The 12,021-nt window shown below is 48.8% G+C and overlaps 1 protein-coding gene across 1 annotated transcript in view; it reads left to right on the plus strand.

Annotated features, from left to right (window-relative positions):
- Positions 1-9,472: 9,472 nt before the first annotated feature.
- The window catches only part of TUB (TUB bipartite transcription factor), an 86,864-nt gene continuing 84,315 nt past the window's right edge, over positions 9,473-12,021 (plus strand). Inside the window, exon 1 of the mRNA XM_030332792.1 lies at positions 9,473-9,602. Within this exon, the coding sequence (XP_030188652.1) occupies positions 9,547-9,602 (56 nt within the window). The 5' untranslated portion in view covers positions 9,473-9,546. The remainder of the gene's footprint in view (positions 9,603-12,021) is intronic.

Raw genomic sequence — 12,021 nt, forward strand, 5'->3', positions numbered from 1 at the left:
TTACATCTTAGCATTCATCTTGCCATTTTGGACTTGTGTGTTTACTCTTGTTAAAAAGCAGAATTCAAAGGGATGCCTGGCTGGCTCAGTCAGAAGAGCATGCAACTCTTGATTTCGGGCTTGTGAGTTCAAGCCCCACGTTGGGTGTAGAGATTGCTAAAAATAAATAAAGTCAGGGATGGGAGAGGAAAAAAGTTTCAACTGAGTAAGTTTTAAAGATCTTGTTTGCTTTATTCGGTGATTCAGAAATTGGGCAGCATCCCATCTAGCAGATAGAAGGGAGCTCTGAGGGGCTGTACAAAATGAAAGACTTTTATAGGCAGAAGGAGGTGAGAACAACGAAGTTATATTAGCAAGCATTAGATTGGTTGTGGCAAGGTCACTTTCCTTTAGGAGATGGCAGGGATCTGTCGGATTACCTCACTAGTGCTGACCAGGTGCTTCAGTTTTGAAGTCTGTTTCCAGGAAAGGTGAAAACTATAACTGAGTCTTGGTTTGGTGACTAGCATATGCTAAATGGGCTTGTGTAAGAGACTCTATTTTGGCCCCCCTTTTTTTTTTTAATGTTTATTTTTGAGAGAAAGAGCATGAGTGGGGGAGGGTCAGAGAGAGAAGGAGACACAGAATCCGAAGCAAGCTCCAAGCGTTGAACTGTCAGCCTACAGCTGGACTCGGGGCGTGTATGGAGTATCGTGCTTCAAAGGATACAGCAGCCCAGAGGTAAAATAAGGTAGCAATAACAGCCACGAAACAGATTGTTGTCCTGCTCCTATGTACCTGCTTACAGGTCCTCCCAAAAGTCATGTGGGGTATCTTAGTTCTTTGAACCTACGGTCAACTTTGTGTTTTGAAAGTTTAACTGAATTTTATAAAATAATTTTTAAACATTGTAAAATAATGTCCATGTCATTAAATCTTCAAAAACCTTATTTTGAATAGGTTCATAAGTTTTTATTACGTAGCCAAACTTACTTTTTTAAACAATTTTTTAGTGTTGGACACGTGAGTTTCCAATTTTGTGCTAATACATCATTCCGTGGTGAACAGGTGTGTGTAGACACAAATGTCTACATTTCTATTTCTTTAGAATAATTTGCATCCCCTACTCTGTGTCACACATTCTCACCTGAGAAACCATCCAAACCACTGCATGGGAAGGAGGCCATTACGAAAGTACATCTCCAGCTTCTGCTTACCCTCTTTCTACTGTGGAGGGAGGGGGTAGGAAGCTGAGAGGGAACCAGAGAAAATCTGATCCTCTGCCTTCTGTGGGTCCATAAGTGCCACAGTCCTGTCTGCCTCCATCAGCCTAAACTAGAGCCCCTGTGAAAACTCTAAGTAGCTTTGGAGAGCAAAGGATTCTAGGGATGTTGAAACCTGAATGTGGTTCCCTTTAATCAACCCCAACCTATCTGCTCTCCTGAGCCTATAGGCTGCTTGGGTGCAAGAGAGGCCCTGGGCTCTGCTGGAGTCCTGAGAGAGGATTGCTTTAGGACTTTGGCTGTGGTGGGCCAGGGAAGTCTTGGGAGGCTGGTACAGAGGGGTCTCTAGCAAGGATCTGGCTCCTGCGGAGAACATGGTCCACTGAACTGTGGACCCTTGAGGGAAGCAGGTGTGGGCTCTTACTGGATACTTGCTCTGGACAAGAGTAGTTGAACAGGTAAACTGAGTCTTCCTGTTCCCCTGAGGCAGGGAGTATGAGACAAGGCCTTCAGCAGGGGATTGGCATCTTGCTTGGTTCTACCTGGCCCATCCTGGATGGCAAGACCATTTCACCTCCCAACACCCACAGAATTGCTAACAATAGCCAGACTTAACCCCAAAAAGCTTCACTCAGTCCTCCTTGAGGAATCAAGGGATCCATTCATACTCCAGTTGACTTCACAGCTTATTGCTGTGATACCAGGTTCTAGCATATCTGATGAAAAAAGTAGCATTTCTCCTACATACTAGCCATGGTCAGCATTTCCAAGAATGTTCAAACAGTGCCAAACTGCTGAAACTGCATTGCTTCTCATTGCAATGCCTAGGAATCCATGCATGATCAGTAATGCAATTCTTTACAGGGCTAACAAAATTCCAGTTGTCCCCGGCTACACCAGTGTGTCTCCCAGATGGGAAGATAATTGTTTGGTGGTGATCTAGGCTGTAATTAGGGCTACTTGTTTCCTGATCTGTCCAGGTCTGTCTTCTGCTTCATTGGGAATGCCAGCCCCATGCTTATGTTTCTGTCCCATGTTGGTGGTTATCAGTTTAATAATGGTCTCTCCCACCATGTTGGTCCTTCTGTCTATAATGGATGGGCCAATAGTCCCATATGGAGCCCAGCTCTATGCCTGAGGCCTGAGTCAGGCCACTAGAGGGCTCCCTTGCACCACTTAACAGCCTTTGGTTGCCAGCTCACACTCCTTGTTCCCGGGCAGCTTTCTAAGGGCCTGGTACAGAAAAAGCACTTCTTGCCTTGGAAAGACTAGATTGGTGCAAAATGAGTGACCAAAGCTCATAGATATGCTTCGCCTCCAGAACCACCTTTGGTTACCTTTGATGTGGTTACAGAGGGAAGACACCAAACTATCTTACTGTAGCCCCACCACAAAATCACTATAAACACATAATAGTTTTCAAAACATGGTTTAGAAACACAGTTTTAAATGAAACTCATAGGGACCACTCCCGTTCTAATCAGATTATAATATACAAGCCCTTCTATACAAAAATCCTGGAGCTGCCACTTCCCAGGAGAAACCCTGGCCCAGGCCCTAACGATCAAGAAGGGGTTTCTGGGGCTTTCTATCCAGGGAAGGGATGGTGCCAGAGCTAGTGTATAGCCCTGGGACCCCTACAAAATAAGATGGCCTTTCTGCATGGTACTAGTTTTTGGCAGGTGAATGAGGAACCCTCGACAACTCTGAAGGTTGGAAGAAGGTGCAAGGCGGTATCCTGTCCAAACCATCCCAGGTAAGACCACTCAGCTGATTGAGAGAGCAAGAGAAGGATTGAGGTAAGGGTTAGCTGAGGGTGGAAACCCCAAATCCAGATCTAAAATCTCAGCTGGAGGGGGGACATACTTAATTTGGGTCCCCTGAAAGCAGAGCATGTGACAGGGACTTGGGAGAAGAAGGTAGTTTATGTGGAAGGTGATCTGTATTAGAAAAATACCACAAACATATAACAATAGAAATTTATTCTCTTACAATTTATGGAGTCTAGAAGTCTGAAATCGAGGTGTTCGTGGGGCCATGCTCCCTCTGAAGCCTCTAGAAGAGGATCCTTCCTTGCCTTTCCTAAATGCTGGTAGCCCCAGATGTTCCTTGGCTTACAGCTGCAGTTCTTTGTCTCTGCCTGTCACCATGTGGCACTCTCCTTGTGCATCTGTGTCCAAATTTGCCTCTTATAAGGACACCAGTCATATTGGATATGGCCCACCCTAATGTTCTCAACTTGATTACATCTGGAAAGACCCTGTTTCCATGTAAGGCCATATTCACAAGAACCAGGGTTTGGGACTTCAGCATATCTTTTGGGGGGAGACAGTCAACCCATAATATGAAGACGAGGGAGGAAAATCAATACAATCTAAGGTATTAAACTGGTTATTTATGTGCCACTGAGAACCCTCTAGGAACTGTGTAAAATACCCCTCAGAATTCTGAAAGCTGGGACATTTAATCAGTTCTTCCACTGGTTGAAGAATGTCTTAGAAGGTTAACTTCCTCCTACTTGTAGACTGCATCCACAGGTGGACGACGTGTCGTTTCCTGGCCGATAAGGAGAACTTGAGATAAGAGTAATATGCATGAAACTGTCCACTACCACCAGGCAGAAGACAGGAGGCCACGTGCTATGACACAGGGCACCAAAAGATTCTGCAGAGGTACACCCCTTGCATTGCTAAGATCTGCTCCTGCCCCACATAAGTCCACTCTGTCATTGACTCTTTTAAGGCAGTGGTCAGCTGCGAGCTCCTTAAAAAAAAAAAAAAAAAAAAAAAAAAAAAAAAAAAAAAAAAAAAAAAAAACTTTCAACAGGAGGGTTAGTGGAATAAACTATAGTTCCCCTCCTGCAGCTGCTCCTAAGCCACAATTAATATTCATCATCTCCTTTCCCCACAACCCTAACATCAAAGCTGGTCTGGATGGCTCATCCTGAGGGGGTGAGCCCTTGTCTGCCTTGCCATTATCAGGCTTTGTTGGCTGTGATTGCCTAGTTAGCATCATCCCCAGGGCTGAAAGCGCAAAGAGACACTCCAGCACACAGTTCCAGATGACTCTCCACTGATCCCACTATGCAGCAGCATCCTTAGCTCCTCTGGACAGTCAGGGATGATTGCTCCCTTCAGTATAATAAAACTCTTTTTACTTGATGGTCCACTGCCTTGAGGGGCCCAAAGTGGAAAAATCCTGTGTTAACCAGTTGACAATGTCTCCCTGAGAATCAGGATCTCAAATCCAACAGAACCAGTCACAGAAATGGGAAAACGTTTCTGTAAGGACCTCACCAGAGTGATGATGAAAGGGACTAATCCTATTTTCACCACTTGGTTACTTGGCCCTGTGTCATCTTTTTTTTTTTTTTTAATTTTTTAATTTTATTTTTGAAAGAGCACTAGTGGGAGAGGGGCAGAGAGAGAGAGAGAGGGAGACACACAATCCAAAGCAGGCTCCAGGCTCTGAGCTGTCTGCACAGACCCTAACACAGGGCTCGAACTCCCGGAATGTGAGATCATGACTTGAGCTGAAGTCGGACGCTCAACCAACTCAGCCACCCAGGCGCGCCCGACCCTGTGTCTTCTAACTACTGGGGACATAGCACTATATGTCAGCTGTTCCACAGGATGTCACTCCAAAGCTGGCTTCTTAGCTAAGCCTTTAATTTAAAAGGCCATTCCTGAGGTGTCTGGGTGGTTCAGTTGGTTAAGCGTCTGACTCTTGATTTTGGCTCAGGTCATGATCTCATGGTTCGTGAGATGGAGCCCTGTGTTGGGCTCTGTGCTGACAGCACAGAGCCAGTTTGGGATTCTCCTTCTCTGCCCCTCACCAACTTGTGCGTGTGTTCTCTCTCTTTATCTCTCAATAAACAAACATTAAAAAAATAATAATACAAGGCCATCCCCACTTTCTACCATTCGTTTCCAGGCAATGAAGTGTATGATAAGACCCCTTCTTTTACAAAACCATTGTCACATGTCCTTTACCATAAAATGTACCCTTCAACTGATACTTCACGATACAGAATCCCAGATTGATAATTAGATGTTCAATAATCCACTAGAGAAGCACGACAGGCACGGAAGATAAATCCATATTCCAAAAAGATTTCAGTTCCAGTAAGAACACATTATTGCCTTCTGCAGGGTGGAAGGAGTCTGATGTAATCAAATTACCACCAAGTGCTGGGGCAATCTACTCAAGAAATGACACCATAATGAGGATCCAGCCCCTGAGACTGAGACTGCAGGTTGAGCATTGAGTGGCTGCAGTAGATAAATCAGCCTTGGTGAGAGGGAGCCGCTGGTGGTGAGACTCTGCAGCGCCTCCCTCTCGGCCACACCCCCACTCCATTCATGGGCCCGTGCACTTTGCTGGTTGAAACAGAAACCAGCAGATCAGTCATTCTGTGTACCTGATTATTGATCCTTCCTCTGCAGCAGAAGCTTTCTGAAGAGCATTGGCATGACACGTAAAGATCTGCACAATCTGACATCTCTCCTGTGAGTCCATCCATGCACCTTTTCCCCAGGCTTCCTTCTCCAGTACTCCAATCTTGCTTCATGTGATTGAGTTATTCTCTGCTGTCCAGAAGTCCATGTACATTCTTGCCTCAGGCCATGCCTCCCTACATGCGAAGTTGATGGACAAGTATACTGCTCAGTAGAAGGATTTCCCTCACCGCTCACCTTTAGGACTTGTCCTGAGTATGTGGTACGGCTGCAATTCATTTTGTTTTGTACCATTGTATGAAGTCAACCCAAACAGACTCCAGGCTCCACATTTTTTCCTCCTATAACAGTGGTCGTAAGGAACGCCCCCACAAGCATGAATGTGAGTTGTGGAGGCAGGTTGGTCAACAGGGCTGTACACATAGAGTCATCTTTCCATGCAGCTCACTTCTTGTTCTGTCTGGATCCAATCCCAAATGTACTATTCCCATCATACAATGAACTGCCCACTTATGACTGGTGAGCTAGTCAACAGAAATTACCCAGTCTATGACTGGTGGCCCAGATTACAGCAGACATTTCTAGTCATATAGTGTCTTGATATCCCTGCTATCAGGTATTCACAGACTCTGCTTGAGCCCTGTAGCAAACCATGAGCTGCTTTTTCAAATATGAGTAATTCTGTGCTGTGGAAGGCAAGGCTTAGCTCTCAAGCCAGAAAGATCTCATAGTGGAACTTTCCACAGACCCCATACAGTGTTCTTGTCCAACGGAGACCTCTGGCACTAATGGACTGTCAAGTCATAGAACTCAAGAGTTAGGCAGCTGGCACCTCCTTCTTTCCACTCATCATTTAGCCACCAGAGGACAACTCCCACTTTCCTAGTGCTTTACTATGCAGAACAATCGAGTTTCTTTGTTGCCACTCTTCTGTGTAAACTAACTGGGACCCTTCCTATCATAACCAAAAGGCCCCATTCATGAGTTTTCAAGGAAAAAGAACCAGCTCCTCTGAGATGAATTCTGCCTGTCTGGGTATCTTTGGTGTAAAACAACCGTTTCTATGTCCCCACCGATTTTCTGGGTCAGGGCAGGGCACTCAAGGGTGACTTATCTCTCCTCCATAATGTTTGGGGCCTCAGCTGGGAACACTCAAGTAGCTGGAAATGACTCGAAGGACTAGGGGCTATAATCTGCTGAAGGCTTTTTTGCTTACATGTCTGGTGCTTGGGTGACCTGAAGACTGGGCTCAGCTGGGACTATCAACTGAAGCATCTACATATGACCTTCCCTTATAGGTTGGGCTTCCTCACAGCATAGTGGCTACATGGTCGTGGGACTTCTTACGTGGTGGCCTTTCCGGTAAACTAAAAGGCCATCTATTACTTAACCTCAGAAATCACATAGCATAGAGATTCATGGTAAGGTAACATAACCCTTCCCGCTCAATAGGAGGAATGTCAAAGATCCGGCGACTGTACTTTAAATCTGCCACTATCTCCCCCCAACAGAATGCTGACACATGACTTCTGGAATTGATAAGGGTCAAAGGTCCATTCTCTGGGGCTTTGGTAGGCTCTTCCATCTGCCTAGCTCAGGGCTCATGTCTGGGATGCAGCTTCTCCACAGCTCTCAGCCCAGGCCTAGGAAACCTGACTTTGGGCTTCTTATTTGTACCTAAGGGTGTCAGGATTTGGAGATGAGGGTCTGGGAATCCAGTACACCTGCTACTGACTCTTACAGCTATAGAACTCTTGTCTTGCACCAACTACTTGGTTCCCTGGTGATGTAGAATAGGTGTTTATTACCACTGGCCCCAGTGACCTCCAAGGCAGGCTGCAAGGAAGGGCCTGGCAGCCAGTGCCCAACGTCAGCCCCAGTGGGTCTCTGTGAGCATGTGTTAGAGTGGGGTGATGCTGCTGGAGCAGGACTCCTCTCGTTGAGGGAATATCCTTCTTAGGTTCTACTGCTCTTCCATCAGTGTTTTGGGGAAAGAACATCCTTGGATGCTTGTCTGATAACATATGGGGCAGGAGCTGTGGCTTCTGGTTCTGCAGTGTCTGTGGGAGGTCCCACAAACACCACACATTCTCCAGATAGGAGTGTTCTCCCCTCAACTTTACCCAAACAATGAAATAAGGCTTCCCGCACTTGTAACGAGTTGATTCTGGAGTCCCAATCCACCACTCCCATGGCCAAGAGACTCACCATCAAGATGTGGTTCCGAAACAGTGGTTCTCTTTGGGAGTCAGTCCATGCATGTCAGTCTATAAACCCCACAGGGGAGTGACAGTGTCTGCTTGCTATTTACAGCATCTTGCTGATCCTTGGTAAATACTGCTTAATGATGCATTTGCACAACTCTGAGGGCTTCAGGGAAACCATTGGTTACAGAGAGGACTGTTGCCCAGGGTGGCAAACTCCAAAGCTACAGGGACCAGTTATGTAAGTGGAAGAAACGCTGGCTGGGGCCTGAGGCCCATAGGAGAACACATGCTCCCTGTAAGGAGAGCAGCCACTTCTCGGCTGTATGCCCGCCATTCAGAAGGCCGGCCCAAGGCTTGCCAGATTTTCTTAGTTTTCAAGAGAGGACAAAAGGTTCAATCTATTAAATCTCTACATTAATTGTTGTCAACTTAGTCAATGAAAACAAACACAACCACATTTGTGGGCTGGATGCAACAGGTGTGCTGTCCCTTGCAAGCCAGGAACCCACAGGGTTCACAGAAGGTCTGGTTTCACAGAGCTGCCCCTGATCCTTGGATTAGTGTAGCTCAAAGGCTACTGCCCTGCGCTCCTCCTCCCCACCGCTGGCGCCTCCACCCTGACCCGGGTCTCAGCGTGTTATTGCTGTCACAACAGCTGCACTGAAAGGTCCTTCTTAGGCTTCCGTGACCTCTGCAAGAAGATTATACCTGTAAATCCCCGCAGCCGCCAGCCAGGGTGGGGGAAGGGAAGAGAAGGACGGGGCAGTCTTCCCTCTCCACGTCTGCGCCCCTCTCCCCATAGCCCTCCCTGGGCCTTTTTCTGCCAGGTGTAGATGAAGAAGACACTCTCCGCTAGTTGAACCAACAAGGCTGGATTTTTTTCCAAAGAATTTTTAGTAGTAATGAAGGGAAAGCACAAGGAAAATAAACAGACATGGCCTAGAAATGGGTGTGTTTACAGAGCCCGGTCTTCGGAACCCAAGGGGGCCACTGTATGTTGAATAGCGGGGCCAAGGGAATCCAGTGGGGGAAGAGGGAGGAAGAAGTGGGTTTTCCTTCGGGTAAGGAGGGGGCTGAGTCTCACCACTTTTAGGCGAGGGGGACTCCGGTAATTAAAAGACTTACTAGGGGAAAAGGGGCTGGGAGATGGCGGGAGTCCTCAAAATTCGGGGGATGGGGATTTCCATTCCTGAGAAGGGGGTCAATCGAAGAGGAAGGTTGAGAGGAGTCAATGGATGACACTCCACGCCAGGAAGGAGGGGGCGGCTCTGCAGAGGGGGCCTGAGTACGGTGAGCAGGAGAGGAGACAGCCTCTTAGCAATCCTAGTCCCGGGAAGGTTTGAAAGCAGCGGTGCCCCAGTGACGCCGGAAAAGATGGAGCGGTTGCCATGGCGACACGGAGCACACATCGGAAATAAATAAATAAGCCGTGCGGGCTGCAGCAGCCGCGCCCCCGCGGGACTGGAGCGCGGGGGAGGGGGCCCCGCGGGCCCGGGTCCCCGCAGCCTGCGCGTCCCAGCCATTGGCAGAGCCGGAGGGGGGGGGGTCACCCCCCCCCGGAGGGGGGGCGAATGGTACAGTCCTCCGCCCGCGCCCCGGCCGGGCCCGCAGCGAGCGAAAGGCGAGCCCAACGCAGCCGCTGCCGCCGCTGCGGAGCCGGAGCCGAGCCCGGAGGTGGCGATGGAGGGAGTCAGCAGCCACCGGACCCTGTCCTACAGCCGCTGGAGCTACGACAGGTAGGGCGGCCGCCTGCAGGATGGGCTCGCCGGGCTCTCCGCGTGGCCCTGCGTGGGCGCCCTCCCCTGCGCCCACCCCGGCGGGAGGAGCAGAGTTCCCGGGGAGCGCGGCCGCCAGCGCTCAGACCCCCGGCTGCACCCGGACCCTCGAGCGTCCGGCTCGTCGGTGCCGGGAGCGGCGGATATGCGAAGCCGGAGCGGAGCGAGGGTGTCCTCACACCTGCGGGGCAGAGCCGGCGGAGGAGGGCACCGGGTCCGACGAGCTGCCTCCCCACCTCGCACCCCGCCCCCATCCCAGCCCGGCTGCCCTGCGGTGTCCACCCGCGCCGTAACCGCACGAGGGAATGTGGAGGGGCCCCGGGGCGGGCGGCGCCGCGCGGTGGGGCGAGGAGGGGCCCCGGGGCGGTGGGTGAGGACTGCCGGCCGGCCGGAGCGCCCCAGCTTGCTGCCGGGGACCTGCGGGTCGCCACGGGCTGGGCGGAGCGGAAGGGCGGCCCGGGGCGGGCTGTCGGGGCGCCCGCAGTGTTGCCAGGCGCCCCGCCCGCCCCGCGGGCACCGGGAGAGGCTGCGGGCGTGGGCGGCCGGGAGTCGCGCTCCCCACGCACCCGTCCTGCCGGGAGGAATCATCCTTCCAGGTGAAATGAGAAAAATGAGGACAACAGAATGAGTCGGTCATCAAGCGGAGACTCATTCTGAGATTTTTGTCCTTTCTACCTATTTTTGGTGTGTTAAATGTCCCCTCTCTTTTAAAAATGAAACCATGACGATAGTAGATAGTAGATTGTTGTTGTTGTTAAAGTTCACAACCCCATGAGGATCTCTGGAGTTACATTTTCTGATCCATGGTCCTAACTGGGGAGGGCTGGAAGAGAAACTTCATTAACTGGGCTGCTCTCTTCTCCCTGAAGTCCTGCTTCCTGTGCTCTCCTTCCCTTCACTGCTAAAAGCCTTCCTGCATCTTTGACACCCCTACCTTCGGAGATTCAGAGAACAGGGTCCCCCTAGAACCCCTTTAACTCGCCCTCCAATTGATTCCATCTTTTTCCATTCTTAACTGGTAAACCTGTAAACCTATTCAAGTTTGTGACGCCTCCCTCAAGAGGGGTGCAACTGGTCCACCTCTCTGCTTTCATCGCCTTCTTTGGGAGAACATGTCTAAATTGGTTAATTCTGTTTCCTCACCAACCCTGCATTGCACAGTCCTAGCCGTCTGCTCGCTGTCCAGCTCACAACTGCAGCGAACGTGCCCTTTTTAAAAATAGTGTTTCCTATGGAGAGGAACTCTAAAATGATTGGAGTATTCAACTTAAAATAACAAACCCTCGGAGCTTGCCTTCAGATCCCAAACCACACATGCATTTGCTTATTCTGCAAACATGTATTGACTGCAAACTGTGTGTGGGGCCCTGGAGATAAGGAGATAACAAGACATAATTCCTTCCCCCAGAGGAGCTCCCAGTCTAGATCCTAGTAGAAAGAAATGGCAACATATGCCAAGGACCTAATACGTGTATAGGAGGGAATTTTTAAATTGAGACAATTCTATATAGTAACTAGACTTTTTTCCTGTAAAAACAAACAACAGCAAGACACTGGAATCAGACACCCTGGGTTCAAATCCAGACTCCACCTAGCTCACTTGCAGCAAGTCACTTTCCCTTTCTAGGCTTCAGTTTTTTCTTCTGTGAAATGGGAAGTAATATAAGAGTTAGATGGGAACATAGTAATAAGTGGTATCTATCACTGTTGTATTAATAAATATTGTAAATGTCTCTGAGAACCCTGTCTTCCATAGATGCTTAGTTTGAAAAGCAGTGTTCTCCTTTTTAGACCCCTAAATAAAGACCTTTCCTGGGGTTCTACCCTCAGAACCTTTTTCTTCTCACCCACACCATCTCAACACCTGGGGAGCCATGGGAAGAAAATAGCTTCCCTGGTCCGTATCCAAACTAACTGAATCAGAATCTCCAGATGTGGAACTCAAGAGTCAGTGATTCGGATACAGCTGGTTTGGCTTTTACTCTGGAACCATTGGTCTATATCACTCACCTCCATTTTCCAGTTAGTGCTTAGTCTTTAAAACATAAGGACTGAATTATTTTAAAATTGCACAGTCCTCAGTAAACTTTTAAAAACACTACATAAGCTACACATATATGTAGTCCCCATATTAAAAGTGAAATTCTGTGATTATGCTGTCCCCGTCCCCACCCCTAACCCCTAGAAGCAAACCACTGTTAACAGTTCACACTTTCTGACTCTGTTCTTTGACTTCTGCCCCCACCATATCTCTGAACATTTGAACTCTCCTTCACACCCCCCTAGAAGTTGGCCTCTCTGCATTATATAGCGTGTTCTTTTTAATCTGTTCCCCTCTTTGCTTTTCAGGTCATGTATGTATCAGTCATCTATTGCTGTG

This window comes from Lynx canadensis, chromosome D1, assembly GCF_007474595.2.
Source record: "Lynx canadensis isolate LIC74 chromosome D1, mLynCan4.pri.v2, whole genome shotgun sequence".
Classification (NCBI taxonomy): Eukaryota; Metazoa; Chordata; class Mammalia; order Carnivora; family Felidae; genus Lynx; species Lynx canadensis.